The 17241-nt window shown below is 39.2% G+C and overlaps 2 protein-coding genes and 1 long non-coding RNA gene across 4 annotated transcripts; 1 reads left to right on the top strand and 2 right to left on the bottom strand.

Moving 5' to 3' along the window:
• Nucleotides 1–1076: 1076 nt before the first annotated feature.
• rasip1 (Ras interacting protein 1) lies at nt 1077–10732 on the bottom strand. Of its 2 annotated transcripts, none has more exons than XM_056763346.1 (16): nt 10436–10732; nt 9263–9384; nt 8392–8843; nt 7928–8188; nt 7540–7769; nt 7230–7388; nt 6557–6761; nt 4845–5143; nt 4324–4485; nt 3727–3767; nt 3259–3413; nt 2804–2916; nt 2393–2681; nt 2079–2242; nt 1827–1968; nt 1077–1735 (listed from the first exon to the last, which is right to left on the bottom strand). In XM_056763346.1, the coding sequence occupies exons 2-16, from the start codon at nt 9382–9384 to the stop codon at nt 1557–1559; spliced, it is 2973 nt and encodes a 990-aa protein (XP_056619324.1). In that variant the 5' UTR covers nt 10436–10732; the 3' UTR covers nt 1077–1556. The 2 variants fall into 2 exon arrangements, with proteins under 2 accessions (XP_056619324.1, XP_056619325.1); XM_056763347.1 differs by having other exon boundaries at nt 3259–3377.
• Nucleotides 10733–11412: 680 nt separating this feature from the next.
• Nucleotides 11413–12935, bottom strand: LOC130433532 (uncharacterized). The gene is made up of 3 exons (XR_008908594.1): nt 12737–12935; nt 12380–12486; nt 11413–12042 (listed from the first exon to the last, which is right to left on the bottom strand). It is a non-coding gene; the product is annotated as an uncharacterized LOC130433532 (long non-coding RNA).
• A 133-nt stretch (nt 12936–13068) lies between these two features.
• LOC130433526 (cytochrome c oxidase subunit 6B1) lies at nt 13069–16036 on the top strand. The gene is made up of 4 exons (XM_056763449.1): nt 13069–13154; nt 13734–13860; nt 14906–15006; nt 15764–16036. Exons 2-4 carry the CDS (start codon nt 13755–13757, stop codon nt 15815–15817), a joined length of 261 nt encoding a protein of 86 aa, XP_056619427.1. The 5' UTR covers nt 13069–13154; nt 13734–13754; the 3' UTR covers nt 15818–16036.
• Nucleotides 16037–17241: the final 1205 nt, after the last annotated feature.

Below are 17241 nucleotides of genomic sequence, written 5' to 3'. Positions count from 1 at the left end.
AGAAGTCGTATAGTAACCTAATTGATTAAAGTTAGACCGCAGAGAGGCAGAACGTGACTCACACCAATATGCCACCGTCTTGAGACTATGACACGGCGCGGATGGAGGTTTCGAGACAAATTGGGACTGGTGCCACTGACTGGACGAATTGAAAATCCGGAGTGATGTAAACAGCTCTCACGGGATCGCATTCTTACCGTAAAAATGCCGCAATTGACCGGAAGGGACGGGGATCTGGCACACAGTGAGACACAATGTGGAAAGGATAACAAGCTCTTGCAATAAATGTGGATTAAAGACGTGATATGACGTCAGCGCGAGTCTTGGGAATTTTCTTTCTTATCCTGAAAACCTGTTTGTTTGAACGTCATTCCGTCAGGGAAGGTTTTGTTAATCAGAATTATGAAATACAACATACAGTAGCCTGTGGACTGTGCTTTATCCGTCACAACACTGGAGTTTTCTTACTTAAACGTCTGTGGTAAAAGACAACAACAAGGAAAGTCAATATACACTAGCACTGTTACAAAGAAGTACCATGGCAAACCACAGATTATACAATGTTGTTATTATAACAAACTGTAAAAAAACAGCCTCCTATTAAATAATTCTAACTTTCAAAGACAAAGAAATTCCGTATTTCTCTATTGTGAAAGCACATGTTTATTTATCGTATTTTTGTAGCTAGGCTAAGGTTATTAGTTAAGACTATAGGCCTAACGTTACCATGTTAAATGTTGTTCAAGGTAAGCTATTTTTTGAGGGTACACTTTTACTGCCACTGCCTATTGTAAGTCTTATACTACAGTTTTAAACTCAAAACACTTGACAGAAATCCTCAACAAATTTCAGGACATTGTTGTACTTTACCTTGCTAGTGATTTTGGCAATTGATCAGTGTCGTTTCTCACTTATCGTTGAGTCACTGCGATCACGCCACCCAGCGGTGATTAATAAAACAGCATGCGGACGCTGCTTGACTTGTTTTCATACTGTTTACAGTTATCTTTCTGTCATTATTTAAAAATTAAATCTAATATTGAGATAACATTATTAAAAAATCATGACAGTACATGTAGGTTTTATGTATTTATTACAGACATGTGAAAAGTCATTATGTGTAAAGTAGGTTGATACAACTGATTCCTGATCATAAGATTAAACTGTTTACAGTAGTGTTATATTTAGATACATTTCAATCTGTGAATTAATGAAACGCCTTCTTTACCAGCACAAAAAAAACATTTTTTTTCATTGCAACCAGGCAATGAATCTCAACTTTCATCATTTTTGTTTTATAGAATTGCTTAACTCTTTATTTGAGAATATCTTTTTAAAGGCCATCAAAACACACTTCTGTTTTTCTCTCACTTCCCAAGCAATTTTAAAATGATAATGTAATCAATATAATGCATTCAAATCTAACTCATGTGCTTGTCAGACAAATGCAGTTCTAGTATTTCTGCATGAACTGGCTCTAATGTAGCTTACATGTATTACAAACAGATAATTTCTCTAATTTGTATTGGTGTCATCATTTCACAACTGGATGGAAGTTAAAGCCGAGTCCGCTGATTAGCCGGTAGTTCATCCTGGTTGAGCCCCCACAGGAACGTTCGCAGACGTGTCACTTCCTTTTGTAACTCAGTTCCCGGGATTGGCTGGGTGAGGTCCAGGCGAGGTGTCTCATTAGGCAGAATAAGAGGAGGATGGTCCAAGAAACTCTCAAAAATATCTTGAATAACATTATGAACAAAAAATCGCTGATGTTAAGAACAGGAAGAGATTTTTTTATGATGAAAAAACAAGCAGTCAGTATTACTCACCACCACTTAATTCAGTACCAGGAGGTGGAGCCCAAGAAGATGGTGAGGCTCTCGCTGGTCCAAGCTTATAATGATTGAGAAGATGGTGAAGCTGAGCAGGACTCAGCAAGGAATGTTCTTCCTGTAAACTGGACCATGACGACTAGCAGACAAAGTGAAAGATGTTTATTGAAATTTAATTTATGACTTAATTATGGATTTATGTATCTTTACAGTCAAAAGGTCAAGTCTTCAAAGAGGTCAAACTCTCACCTGAATGAGACGGGTTTTGGGTATGCACAGGAAGTTGACAGTAACTGATAGCTTCTTTAAAAACTCAGAAGCAATGTCTCCAAGGCCTGCACCTTGAAGCCAGTCTAAAACCAGGTCCAGATTAGTTCGAATTTGAACAGCCCGTGACCACGAGAACAGACTATCTGCACGAGCAAAGACAAACAAATAATTTTCAACAACACCAAACATCAACTTTTTGCCATCGTGTCCTGTTTGAGTCAGAATGGTCAACTGTTGTCATCACGGCTCCAAACAAGCACAAACAGTGTTTATGAAAGACTGTTCATTCTCACCTCTCTCCAAAAGTGTGTTGAGAAGAGACGTGTTTGTGAAGAAGAAGAGGTAGCCAAATGTTTGAGAAGTGAGAGGCGGAGAGAGGCAAGCTTCTCGTGAAAGCTGCAGAGAGCACCGATACACTTCCACCAGTCCTGCTACGGTGGGAGGTAAAGTGGAGACATCTTCTTCCTCGTCTCCCTCTCCTCCACCACCTGCTCTGTCTTTCGCTTCTGCTTTTCCTCTCTTTTTCTCTTCGGTGGAGAATGGGTTAGTGTCTAACAATGCTGGGAGCAGAGAGTATAAAGTCTGGAAAAGAGATACGACGGGAAGATATCCAAATATTGTGTTGTTTGCAACAAATACGTACGAATATATACAGTATGAAGGATTTATGCATATTCATGTAAGAGTGATGCATATTTCCTCACCTTGGTCAGATGGTAAACACACTGCTGAAACGTGTGCATAATGACATCATCTAGCTGTGCAAGCGCTTCTGAACAGGTGTCCATGTCAGCTGAGAGAACAGGGTCACCTGGGGCTACAGGTTGCAAAACATAACTGTTTGTTTTCGTCATAAGAATATGCTAAACAATAAATGATAAATAAGTTGACATAATGACGACAGTGTGGAATCCATGAACTGAACTACTTGTATTCGAGATATCTGCTCCGAAATGTAATTTTTTGCTGAAAATAACGTTGAAGGAATGTTTGCTTAGACTAGAAGGTTCACCAAAAGGGACACGATGGCATAGTAAGCAATGAGATGAAACTGATTTAGGTGAACATAAGACACAACACGTCTAAAACAGAAGATTGCAACGATGCATGTGCTTTTTATTTTGAGAAAACATACTGTAATTGCTGATATCATTCTCACCTTCAAATTCCCATTCTTTTTCCATGGCTTCAACTTTGACCTGAAAGAAGTTGAGAAGCTCAGTGGCATTGGACATCCAGAACATGAGGGGTTGAAGGTCAGAGGAGAGCTTTTGGGTACTTGGTGGAGGAAGTTCAACCTCAGCATCTGCTGAGCTGAGAACACATAAAAACTGTTGAACCTCAGCATGGCGTAGTACGTACAGATTGAAACATCGAGTCTTTATCATGGGATCAAATGTAAAATTGGACTCAAATGGATACAAGTCACAGCTAAAAACTTCAGAACCTTTTCTGCATGTTCCAGACAAGTATTTTTTTTTTTTTACATAAAATGTAAAATTGCAATGATACAAGCTCAATGCAGGGCAAGGGGAGAGGATTTGTTGTTTACAGCCCATAACATCACTTAGCAACAGATTTACAACAGCGTATACAGATGAAGATGAGAGGTAGTGCAGGTTCTTACTTTTGTGTTGGATGTTTGTCACCAAACTCTTTAATTTTGTCCTGAAAGATGAATAATGGAAGAGAGAGAGAGAGATTAAAGCAGACTCGGATGAATGCATGGGCGGGAGTGTTTGGCTGATGTGTCCGGACAATGACAGCACATTTTCCAAACGGGTGGAAATGACATCAGTCAACCTCTGTTTACAAACTACGGCAAAATTCCAGTGAAAGCCCATCTGTGTCTGCAGCTGTGGCTCCTCAACCACAACTTCACAGCACACAGAGAGAAAGAGAAATTCCATCTTAAAGCACTCTTGCACAACCTCGACATCCAGCGCACAAACACTCTCAGCAGATTAACTCTATTACATAGTAAGTGTTTGTTGCGTTTCTGGTCTAAGTGCAATAACCGACCAACGGGAGCCAAAGAAAGCAAAAAAGGTTTCACATACAGTCATGGGTTGTTCAAAGCCATGTCATGTTCAATATTGCGTTTACCCTGCAATGGCTGTCACAACACTGTTATATAACAGCGCAAGCTAATGCTTTACAGACTGTGGTTTTATGCTTTATAATATCATGATGTTTTGTGTCATTTAGACTTTCGGCTACTCACCCAAACAATCCCTTTGATCTGATTGGCTGCCTTTAATAGCAGCTGCGGTATTAATTCAGGATCCAGATGTTTAGACGCATAGTCGATCATGAGCGAGAGAAGATAGGCAGGTGCTAAAGCCCCACCCCCTGAATCTGGGCTGGAGTTCTTTGAGATAATTTCCTAAAAGAAGAACAAAGGTAAACGAATTATATAAATAAACGAGAAGAATCCACTGCAGATTTAAACCTACCGCAGTATTTGTTTCACAACAGTTTAGCGGTTATAACATTTTCCCTAAATGATGTTCCATTGCAGCATTTACGAAGTATGTGCCACTTGCAAGCTATAATATAAACATTCAGACATGAAAGATTTTTTGGCATCTGTGGTTAAACTTCGGTTGCTCTCAGATTTTTTAAATTGCTGCAGACTACTGTTTGGTAGCTGCAGTATGTCATTGTGATAAAATTCCCTCTGTCTCTGTTTACATGCACTTGTGTTTGTTTACGCCAGATATATCAGATTATATCAGTGTTTACCTGCAGCAGGGCATCCGCATGTTTGGCCTGGAATTTCAGGAGTGATTCTGTGGACCCCAGATACAGCCGGAGCATTTCCTGTCTATCTGTCACGTTGCCAGGGCCGTAGGAAGGCGACATGTCACCTTGCCATGGTGGGGGTAAAGCCAGAGGCACGGCGGGGGTCACTCGGGGGTCGCGATAAAGAAAGAGGAAGTGGCTGCCAAGACCCAGCAAGTCTCCTGGCTTCAGGACTGATTCCCTGTAAAGTGGCGCTCCGTTTAGAGTGACTGGTCCTCCTCTGAATGGACGTACCAATGCTAGAAAAGATTGGGAAGTATAAGTGTAGTTATGATGCCAATGCTGTACTTCAGAAATTGGCATTTCATGCAATATTGAAAGGTTTAAATACCCATGTTAAAGTTTTTAAAGTTTCTAAAGCATAGTTTTCCATAGTAATATAAGTTAATTAGTGAATAAGTGTCACATCCATAACAGTACATATATTCCTAATAAATGGGAACATGAAAATTTAAATATAGTAACTATTTTATGTCCTCCTACATTTTATGTCCTTTTCCATGTATAATCTTGCTTCTGGTTTGTTCATTTCTATTCACAGAAATGCTACAAAGTATGTTGTCTCTCAAAAACTGTTCTTTTTTGTCACATCTATAACGCATGAATAATTTAAAATAAAAAAACTTGTGCATAGGCTGATATTTTTCTGATGTCTTGAATCTATCAATATTACTAATACATTGGTTCATATATTCGATTTTAAATTTAAGTTTTGACTGAAAATGTCACCATCAAAATGCTGGAATTGCACAAAACAAAACATGAACACATAAGTCATGTTATTTGGTTTTGGACGAATTTGATAAGAAATGTTTGAATACATATTGATCCTATATGAATTCAAACATGAATTTATGAACTCACATTAATAATCTTTGCCTGCTTTTGTGTCTGAGCAAATATGATTACAGTCTGGCGTTTTGTTAAAATCTCTTTTAAAACATTAGAGGAGACACCTTTTAAGATTTTAGAATAAAGAAATCAGGCAGGACACTCCACGAGCCCTCCATCTAATTCTATTGCTGTCGGGAATAAACAATTTAAATATTAAAAAGATTTCATTTGTATTTTATTTCCTTACCATAATCCAGCCAAACTAAAAACCATTCTGTCATGAATTGGATAGTTCGCCCAGAAATAAAAATCTTGTTCTCATTTACTCACCCTCAAATTGTTCCAAATCTTTTTTTGTTCTGATAAACAGAGAAAGATATTAGAAGAATGCTTACAACCAAACAGTTCTTGGGCACCATTGACTACCATAATAGGAAAAATAACTTCTGTTGAACACAAAAGGAGATATTTTGAAGAATGTAGAACAGGAAACAGTTCTGGGGCGCTTGTAACTACCATTGTATCTTTTCCTACTATGGTAGTCAATATGGTCCAAGAACTGTTTGGATACAAGCATTCTTCCAAAAATCCTTCTTTGTGTTCAACCAAAAAAAGACATTTATACCGGCTTGGAACACCTAGAGAGTGAGTAACTCATTACAGAATTTTCATTTTTGGGTGAACTAAACCTTTAACGATGTACCACATTCTCAATGCACTTGAAATTCAGTGAAAAGGAATATCAGCACACTGTAAAACATCTGTTTTGTGCTGTTGAAGTTTATTTTTTTTACATTGTGGTCGTATGGTCAGGGTACCTTGACCGCGGGGTTGCCCAGGGACAGCTGCGTCTCTCCTGATCATGAGGTGTCGGACTAGCAGGTCAGGAGCCGAGAGGAAAGTGTCCACTTTTAGAGGCCTCTTCCCCTTCCTCTCTCTCTCCCTGTCCATCTCACGCTCACGGAATGTTGGCTTCCGCCCAAAAACATGTGTGTGACCCGCCATGATGTACAGCACAAAGTCCTGAAGAAATAACAGCGAAACAAGCAAGACAGTGAGGCGTGTAGAGTAAGAACGAGGGGGTGATAGAGAGACATAAAAAGACAAAGAAGAAAATGGAGAGAGAGTGAGCAAGAGTGGAAAAAAGCTGTTATCATCGTCATTGTGGTCTTTTACTACAATCTGTGGGATCTCCTATCTTAAGTTGCAGAAATACATGGATGATAAGGAATGAAGAGTGTTACAGTTTTCAACAATGCACGCTTGTGTGAGGTCATTGTTCAAAGATGTAGATGTAGACACAGCATGTTTGTGTTGCTATTGTCCGGCCCGCGTGTGTTTATAGAGCCTCTGTATGGCTGTTTTGTGCCGCGCATTCAATGGCTATTCCACTCAAAGGTATGAAAGCGGTGATGGAATGTTGCGATTAGAGGAATATAGGTATGATGTCATGAGGTAGCTGTAAGATAAGTGAGATGATGCATGTCTAGCCTTGCTCTGGTCATAGCCTTGCAGTAACAGGAAGTATGGACGATCCGTTGGCGGAAGGATCAGACTTTGCGACATCACTTCCAGGTCACAGGTGTCCATCTCTTCCTCTGCTGCACGAGTGCATCTGTCTGCCTCGCCGCCACCTCTTGAACCAGGGGTCTTAAAAGTGAGGGATATATATGGTTATTGCGTGGCTTTATTTAAATTGCATGCTAACCCATTCTTGAACTAACTCATGCTAGCACACTCCAATACTTGAATTAAAGCATCTGCCAAATGTATAAATGCATGCATCCTTTTTAATTTTTACCTCTCCTGGCTCAGTTGCTATCATGCTCACTATGTTCTTCCTGTCCTGTTCATTGTTTGGGACCTTGCTAGTACGCCTGGGGTCATTGGCAGAGTTGATGCCCTGGCGACGTCTCAGACTCAGGTTCATATCACTAATGCTCCTTCTAAGTTCACTGTTCCGTCCCCGGTGACCTCTTTCTTCCTCTGGACCGCCTCCAGATGCCATGCGACTCCGCCTCCATCGTACTCCTGTTGCCATCAGAATTATTTCCCACTAATTAAATTTCACTTCTAAATACAAAATTATATTACATTACAAAATTACAATTACATTCATGCGGGCCAGCAGGTGCCCCGGGTCACCATGTTGAAGACCACTGTTTAGGTGTTCTGCAAGTCATTCTAACCTTGATAACTCTCCCCATCTCTCTCTCGCTCTTTCTCCTTTTCTTTCTCCTCCCTCTCATATTCATCAAGGCGGGAGATCTCAAACCGTCGCTCGAAACCATCCTTGGGTCTCCACATGTCCACTAGCTGTAAGGGGCATTCCCAGGCGGCCACGCCTCTTCTGCACTCTGTTTGCCATTTAATGGCTCCATCTGGCTGGTGAATGGGCTTTCCAATGACATCACATAACAGGAATTCCTCGGGGTAATATTTCTGAAGAGCTGACCAGGTGAACAGGAAGTTGATATGTTTAGAATGGAATGATATAATGAGCGGGTAAAGTCTAATTTCCTACATCTAATCTGTGATGTCTTAAGGCTCTACAATTTGATGCTTTGTCTTTCATAAATTTGGGGTTGATTTTAGTGCAAAATTACGTATGATTTATACAATTCTTGCTCTATCACTACAACTACTGACATACCTGTGTCTTCACACTCGTTCTCTCTCTCCCTCTCAGTGTAGCGGGTGATGACCTGCTGAATGAGCTGGCGAGCGGTGGAGTGCATATTCGCGAGCAAGCTCCGATAGTTTGCCCCGCTGGACAGGGCATCTCCATAGATCTTGACCAGGCCAGGGGCATTTGACGAAGCAGGAGGCAGGTAGTGATGTGATGAGGGCGTGGCAGAATGCGCCCATACCTCCCTCTCACGTTCTCCAATGCCGCGGTCTCTGTCGCTGTTGGACCGACCTCTCAGGAAGAGGTGGGAGATCCGCTTGGCACGAGATTGCTGATTGGCTGGACGAGGCCGTAGAAAGGCTGGAGATTGGGATGGAGAGGGCGGGGCAAGAGAAGGGGTGGAGTGAGAGAGGGAGGAGGAAGGGGCTGATGATGGAGCTTCGTGCAGTGAGGCAGCATCTGAACTGGTTGTGGACCTAATGAAAATGAAAAAAAAGGTAGTATACAATACACAAATCATGCTAATCATAATCTCAGTTAGTCAAAAGCACAGCAAAACAGTAACCAAGTGTCAAAAAGTGACTATAAGTCACTTCTAAAATATAGAAGCTGTCACGGAAGTATAGGTAAAGCCCTATAGAGACTGTATTTAGAGGGATAGTTCACCCGAAGACTTATTTGACCTTCTTTCTTCTGCAGAACACAAAAGAAGATATTTTGAAGAACGTTGATAACCAAACAACACTGGCCCCAATTGACTTCCATTGTATGGACACAAAACCACATTTCACAAAAGGTCTTCATTTTAAAGACATGAGGGTGAATAAATCACATAATTTTTATTTTTGGGTGAACCATCCCTTTAATAAAGCAAAGCAAAGTTCACAACACTAACTTGACTGATGCCGCACTGGGCCAACGGGCTCCCAGCTTCGCAAAGTGTTTTCGTGGAGAATTGATCCACAAGCCCACTGGGAAATGGAGCTTCCTAAATCGGGGACTACCAGACTCCTCCATCTGAGAAGGAAAGAAAGAGGGTGGAGAGGATTGAATGAGACAGGTAGGAATGTGGAGACTGGAAAGTTTAAACGACCAAAAAAATTGTCAAAGGAAAACCAAAAATTTAAATGTCCTACAAAAACAGACGGAGAAAGAACGGAAAGAAAAGGAGAATGTTGACATAAGGTAACAATATTAGGCATCTTGCAACACTTTGAAGAAAGTTTCTTCTTTTGTGTCATTTAAAGTTTTATAATTTCCAAAATCAGTTGAGTGAATGACACTCTATGACCTCAGCAGACAAACGGCAGGAAAAGCTTTTGTAGTTCAACAATCGGGACATGCAATGTCATACATTCTTCAATAAACCAAAGGTCTATGAGTAACGCAGTATTAACGCAGCAAGCCAAAGTTGACAGGGCAGGAAGTGAACAGCTACGGCTCGTAGAATCAGATTTATTTTACAGCCATGTCTACATCTCTAATGAATAACAGAGGTTTGGCACTGTCGCTCCTGAGCTAGGCAAACTTGTGGAAGTCAAGTAAGAGTCAAGTGGCTTCGCCAAGAGGCCACAACGAGGATATCAACCGTCACAAAACTATCGCTCCTGAAGTTCAGACGTGTAGCCAAACCACATTCTATGAATATCATTTTTGTACTTTCATTAGAAATCTTGAAGGTTGGTTATATGTAATAACATACATTTTTGTCCTCCACCCTGACTGTGGGCTTCACCTCCGTGCATCCTCTCAGGCTGATGGGGAAAACCCATGAACAGACCCCCTAAGGGTCTTCAGCCCTCATTCCTCAAAAGTGCTAGAAGTTCACTCCAGGCTTATTTTACCAGTGTACTCTGCACTATTTATTGTCTCTTTGACCATAATTGATTTCTTCACATTCTACAAAGTAAATGGTGGATGTAGAATAACCAAGAAACAAAATTTACAACATTCGGTTGGGGAAATGCTCTCGATATATTGCTGACTACAGCTCAAAAGGTCCAAATCTGACAATTTGAGTTTGGTGAAATGGCTTTTCTCAGAACCAGATGATTTGAATGTGACTTACCCACTGTGATTGGCTTTGGCTTATCCCGGGATAAATCTTCTGAACTGCTGTTGTTGTTTGTAAAAAGTATTCAGATAATATTGAAAAAATACTAGTGGATGTCCAACGTATGTCACCTTATTCCAGAACGATTAGGCTTAAATAGTCCATTTTCTGACGTTACATGACCAGATGTTTAGTTTCACCTACTTTCTCATTTTTTAACCAAAATTGTCTCCCTGTTCTCCAGGAGGGTCTTAGCGTGTATTCTTGACTTCCATTTCTCTCTCTTTCTCCTTCTCGCTTTTTCAGTGCCTATTGATAGAGAAGCAGGGCCCATTGTTCTAAATGACAGAATTTCCTTCCTTCACATTGGACAACACCTATATCCTGAGAGAGCATGAGAGAGAGGGATTATGAAGCATACACACAGTTCTATTAATGTATGAGTGACACATAACTATTCTGTAAAGTTTAATATTCTAAGGCAAACTTTTGAGCTGAGCCAATCGTACAATCACATCAGAGAAATGCAGTACATAATTTATTATTTCCTATCACTTTTTTATCAATTTATGATTTGGGTACAGTGGAAAAAATGTAAGCAGTATATATGTTTATTACCCAAAGAATAGAACTAGCACTTATATCAGCATCTTTTATCCTTATTACTTAGTTCTTCGATTTTTGTTGTGGGGTTTTTGCAGAGAGGAAGCAGGAGAGCTGGGACAGGATGTCAAAGTCAGAGAGGCACATGTAACCTCTGACCTTGTCAACAACAGAATGATGGTGTCAAGGAAGATGAACTGAGTATATCTGTCTATGTGTATGTGTGTATATCTTTAGAGCTTTTGTGTCTTTGTTTTTTTTATTAGATTTTATGTTGTAAATGTTAACATTACACACCAATAGAACCATGTTCTGACTCTAAAAGAGAAAGAGAGAGAGATAAAACCCTGATAAAAACACCTATCTCTAAATAACTTACAAGATTTAAATAAATTATAAAGCTTTTACTTCTTATTTAAAAAAAGAAAAACATTGAATTTAAAGGGATTTGTGCTTCACATTATGACAAAAGCAAACCACATCTGCAATTATGCTTCAAAACAGTGTAATGGCTTCATGGTCACAATTCTATCAAGAACCTTGGCAAAATGGGGAGATTTTTCTATTGTCTTAATATTGAGATTATTCAAATAACTATAGACTTATATCAACCCACACCCTGACCCTAAAAGAAAACATTTTGTAGTTTTTGGTGAAAAATGTATATTTACTATACCATTTTTACAAATGAGGTCATTCCTAATGTGCCCAAAAGAAAGGATTTAGCTCAGTATTAGCTTTGAGCTCAGTTGGACTGTAAAACAGGAAGCACTGACAGCAGACTGTGAATGCTCCTGTGCGTCATTCAAACTTGTTCGTCCATGTTTGTTTTTAGCATGTTAGTGAAAGCTCTTCCTGGCTCTTGCTCAGAGGTAACGTGGATGAAATGAATAAGTGTGCATTCAGTGTGCCTTGGTAAACTTCTGAAAGTTCAATCTCTGTATATCTCAGACTTCAGCTCCAACTGTTGCTTTATGTCTAACTGGGGAAGACATGAAGGTTTGGTAGTCAGCAGTGCCCTGCAAAGGCAAAGGACAGTCATTGCACTATATGCTTAGTCCAACTCCAAGTTTTGGTTCTATCCAAAAGAATTACATCAACCACCTATCAAAATAGTTTAGTATGTTCTTATTGTAATGACTGTGGTATACAGGAATAATACTACAAATTATTAAAAAATTAACTGAGACATGAAGTTTGGATTATTGTCATCCTATTGTCATACAGGTGTAGCAAAAATAAAACAATAGATTGTCTATTAACAATAGAGGAAACAAAAGATGCAAAATAGTGAATTACCTGCTTCAGACAATGGATGCTTTGCAAAAACATTATTGCAAAAAAGTGAAAACATACCTTTGTGTATGTTATGTATTAAGATTCCTCTTAATGCATAGGCTTTCCCATTGCTCTTGATAGCCAGAACTGTGGGTGGAGGACCATAGAGACATGGAACCTGACGTCTGTTAACAATGTGGAAACCCTACTTAGTGAAGTTTATTTATAGTTTAAGCACATACTGTACATCATTTCATGTTTCATATTTTGCTTTCTAGTGATTAGTCCGCCTTCTATACTGGTAAATGTCAATATTTTTTTTTTTAATTAATACCCCATTACCAGGGGGAAAAAAGTACATACTTCAGCAAAAACAGCATGTCACAAGATAAGAAAGTCAAAGTCTAACATGTCAAGACAAGCACAAAAACTTACCAAAAGAGCACTTACGTGCAATTGTTTAAAACAAACAACTACAATGTATTATTTTTAAATATTATGATTATAAAAATGTTTTAGTCCTCGCAGCACACTCAACACTAATACGTTTGTCAGTGTAAAAATGTAAACAAGGGGTGAATGTATAGCGGAAGCTGGTTAAGAGTAATGTCTTCCCTCCTCAGAAAATGAAGAGAATATAAAAGATAATACACAATAAACACAATAGGACAGCATATACACATGTACTGTATGAAAAAAATGATTTTAGCATTGCATTTGCAAGCGCATTTCTAAACCCCTCCTCTCTTCATCCGGTTGCTCAGCCCACAATAATTTCTCTTCCCATGATTCCGTGCGCTCTGGACTGAAGACTTCCGAGGACGTTAGTGCGTTACCATAAGGGCACAGTTAGGTAGGCCAGGCCTTAGCTTTAATATTTGTATAGCTCAAGTTGTTGTGAAATTGTTTGTCTGTTGTATGGTTTATTTGAACGTTTAATGTGTACTCTAATGTGAAATGTACCCGGTAACAGTGTTTATGTTACGATAGAAGGTTCATTTAAACTGGTTAGCTACCGAGCTAGCAAACAAGCTATGTTAACCGGCTACATCAAGGTTATGTTACTAAATCCGACATGACATTCATATTAAACATAAAATAACGTTGTTTTTCACGAACACGCATCACTAAAACCTAAATTTACCGGAAGTTTAACAAATATCGCATTTTGGGAGATAACAGTTAACGTTAGCATTTTCAGTTTAACATTATTTGGTACTCGTATGATGAGGAAGGTTCTGACCGGCATCAAGCCCAAACTAATGAGACTGTGAGAGATTTGTGTTACTTTGAGGGCTCTGTTTTATTTTGATGGTTAACTTTAACTGTAATGTCAAAGACACCCGTGGCAGTAATAGCACGACTGCGTTATTATAGTGCTCGTTAGACGTCTCTGTTTTTGATGTGTTATTGTTTAATCTATGATGTGCAGACCCATTACAAAGGACTGAAGATGGCTGATGTTATTGAGGAGAAGATCAAGAACTACAAAACGGCTCCATTTGATGCCCGTTTTCCAAATACCAACCAGACACGAAACTGTTTCCAGAATTACGTTGGTAAGTAAAGTGAAAGTAAGATATATGACCATATCTTAACACAGAATTGTGACAACGATTAAACTTGTATAATCCCTAAAGTAGTTTTGTTAGGCTGCTTATCCATAGGCAAATATAATGAGATGTAGAGCCGTGTGAGTGTTTTATATGGAGGACAGGACAAAATATGTTCAGCAGATGTTTTTCAAGAAAAAGGGAAAAATGTATATACAGATTCACAATAAAGTTCCCTTGAAAGAAGACCCTAGGTTTGCTTGAAGGTCAAAACAGCAGTGTAGCAGGGTTGTATTTGTAGTTAATGTCGGGTGCTCTGTGGCAAGAAACCCTCTGCATCAATGATGCCTGTGTCATACTGTAGTTTTTGTTTTGTTTCTAAAACCCTATTTGCATGGGATTAGAATTTACAGGGGAACTCTAGTCATTTGTGTTAATTGCAGAGGTTGTCTGCGATCTAAATCTTGTGTGAATCAGCCATGTCTGTAATTTGTAAAGTTAAAATTCCCTCGCAAATAACCTATCATTTTTTGGCATACATCAAGGTCCTGTGATAATATTAGTGCTGTGCGAATCGGCATCTCTGTGATTTGGCAGGCTCATATATAATTTTCAAAGTTTTATCCACCGGTTGCGGATAATGGAGGCTGTGTGGAAGTGTTTTGATATTATTTCGGGTGCTGGGTCATATCCATACCTGCCAACACAGTCGTTTTGGCTGGGAGTCTCCAGTTTTGTTATTTCTCATCGAAACTCTCGTAACATTTGAGACCCGCTATCGTGGTGATCTGTCCGGTTTGCGATCGTGGGTCTCAAATGCTGATAGGTACGATCATATATTTACTAAACGCTATACACACTATACGCTAAGCCTTGCCATCATATCCGGGAAAGAAGTCTGTAAATTTGAGAAATCACAGGCTTCCCTTATCCTGTGCGAATGTGCCACCCGAAATACAAATGTGTGGAGGTAATTTCTAATTCCCATGAAGTCCCAAAATAATACTAATCCTGTACGAATAGGTTTTAAATCACTGTTTCTCTTTCTCAGACTTTCACAGGTGTAATAAGGCTCTGTCAAGCAAAGGGCAGGAAATCACTCCCTGTGAATGGTATCAAAGAGTCTACAAGAGTCTGTGCCCTATGAGCTGGGTAAGACTGTTGTTGTCATGTATTTGTCTGAGACGTATTTAATCGTTAAAATTGCAACATGCAATCTTTAATGCACATGTCCGTTACCTGTAAGACCATCCAAATGGAAGTGCATCTGGTATTTTATAGAGCCTTACTAGAACAAATCACAAATTTACTTTGTCTGTGATGCGCATTCCCGTTTCCTGTTGACTATAAATGCAGGCATTAGCTCATCCGTCCATAACTGTAAGCAAACATTAGGACTCATCAACATCCTCTCAGATGACAATGGGCCTCTATAGTGGCCCCTGGATCTTTAAAAATGAGCAAAAGTTACTTTTTACTCTCTGATTCTGTCTTTAGTTAAATGTGTCATCCGAGCTGGGGACAATTTGTGCTTGAATTACATTGCGGACTATGCCCAATGTTTTTTTATTGCACATTCTTTTTTATTGTCACCCAAGCAGCATGTTGCCAGACGCAAGTATCACATTTCTGACCTGAAATCTGTCATTAAAGATGTTCTCATTGATGGTGTCACAAAACCTGATCTTTAGATGTTTAGTAACCTAGTAATCCAAAATGTATTTTCATTTGTGCAATTTATTATGTATAACAATTTTGACCAGCAGAGGTCTTCAACTGTATCCCAATGACTTCTCTTTAAATTCCAATTTAGACACAATCATCTAATCTTGTCATCTTATGATGAATAGAAAGGTGAAGGTTTGTTGGAATATGTCTAACATGTATTTTCTCCGCTCCTTTTTTTCAGGTTGAGAAATGGGATACACAGATTGAGGAAGGAAGCTTTGCTGGAAAGATCTAAATGATCGCTGTAATCCACAACCCATGAACCCTCTGTTTTGTAGAGTACCACATAATATATTATTCCGTCTTGATGTCTTAGTTATTGGTCTGCAGTCTGAAGAATAAAAGGTCATTCAGAGTGGCATATGACCTCCTAAACTTTGAGGTCATAACATGTTCTGTGTCACTCTACATCTAACATTTTTGCAGTGTGCAAAATAAAGACTCTCAATTTCAACTAATGTTGTTTTTTTGGTGTATGATTAAAACATATGCTGGTTTTACGGCCGTTTATCAGGTAAACTCTACTAGAATTCAAGGACATGTACTTTTTTCTTTTTCTTTGTGGAGAACAGCAGCTATAGGGTTGTTTATGCGTGTGAGGTTTAATGTTTTTTGGGGGGGGGGTAGATGTGCCTCGATGAGTGACCTCACAGTGGCCAATTGATTATGCTGTTGACCATAGTGCTTTACAGACAGCAGATGGCAGTAAAGTAAAATCAGTAGGATTACAGTAGGGGAAAGGCAGTTGCCCAATGGAACCTATACGTTTATTTTCTATATCATTTATCTTATGCAAAACCTGAGTGAGAAAGTTCAGATTTTTTTGTTCGGGTCATTCAACATTCTGCAGTAAAGTGTCTCAACCAAAGGAACTGTGATAATCAGGATGTGTATGGATTAAAGCGCAGTTGTTGTCATTGACGATGTAGTGACACTAATCTGATGTGCAGAAAGACTTCGTTTTGTTACTCTAACATAGTTACGTTTAAACACCTATTGAAGTACTGCTAACCAAAACAGAAAAAAATAAACTACAAAATTTCTATAAATAAGTATTATCAGTTTGGTTGAACACTGTTACACTTATGAGTGGCATTCTGTGAAAGTATGTGGTAATTCCCAGTTTTTTATTCTTGTAAGAAGTGAAATGGTTACGCAATTGCCAAAAGTAAGACTCCAAAAAGGCAGATAGCTCATCTTTGTCTCAGAATGTGTTTTGTTCATCTGAGTTCCTGTTGCCTGTGTGCATGAGTTTAAATAAAGCAAGAACACAAACGCAGTTATAAAACCAATTTCAATATATGATATGAACCATGGTCAGATTGTGATGCACTTACAAATATCGTCTGCCTGTGCTCATCATGTTTCATATATCCAAATCAGTTGGGCCTATTTGTGATTATAGATGTGTCCATTAAGCTTGTGATTTAGTTTGTAATACACCATTCACACATGTTTGTGACATTTTTGTTTTATCAGTAGATCTCAAGAACCAGCAAACCCCGCAAATAGTCCAAGGTCGAAAGAGAGGGCTACTTGTTTACAAACAAAAAGACGTCAGACTCTCACAGAAACACTCACATGACAACAATAACACATTCCAATGTATCAAAGAGGGGACTCGGCCTTTGGATGCCGCTAAATCCGGTGGGATGCAGA

The sequence above is a fragment of the Triplophysa dalaica genome, chromosome 12, assembly GCF_015846415.1.
Source record: "Triplophysa dalaica isolate WHDGS20190420 chromosome 12, ASM1584641v1, whole genome shotgun sequence".
NCBI lineage: Eukaryota > Metazoa > Chordata > Actinopteri > Cypriniformes > Nemacheilidae > Triplophysa > Triplophysa dalaica.
This window is presented reverse-complemented; position numbering and strand designations above follow the sequence as displayed.

What these genes read in the sequence shown, in the direction of transcription:
- rasip1 (XM_056763346.1), bottom strand. Translation starts at nt 9,384, where the DNA reads ATGGAGGAGTCTGGTAGTCCCCGATTTAGGAAGCTCCATTTCCCAGTG. An exon ending in TAGCAACTGAGCCAGGAGAG is followed by an intron (nt 7,389 to 7,539) that starts GTAAAAATTAAA and finishes CTCACTTTTAAG; the next exon opens with ACCCCTGGTTCAAGAGGTGG. An exon ending in AGATCAAAGGGATTGTTTGG is followed by an intron (nt 3,768 to 4,323) that starts GTGAGTAGCCGA and finishes TTCATCTTTCAG; the next exon opens with GACAAAATTAAAGAGTTTGG.
- LOC130433526 (XM_056763449.1), top strand. Translation starts at nt 13,755, where the DNA reads ATGGCTGATGTTATTGAGGAGAAGATCAAGAACTACAAAACGGCTCCA. An exon ending in CTGTTTCCAGAATTACGTTG is followed by an intron (nt 13,861 to 14,905) that starts GTAAGTAAAGTG and finishes TCTCTTTCTCAG; the next exon opens with ACTTTCACAGGTGTAATAAG. An exon ending in GTCTGTGCCCTATGAGCTGG is followed by an intron (nt 15,007 to 15,763) that starts GTAAGACTGTTG and finishes CCTTTTTTTCAG; the next exon opens with GTTGAGAAATGGGATACACA.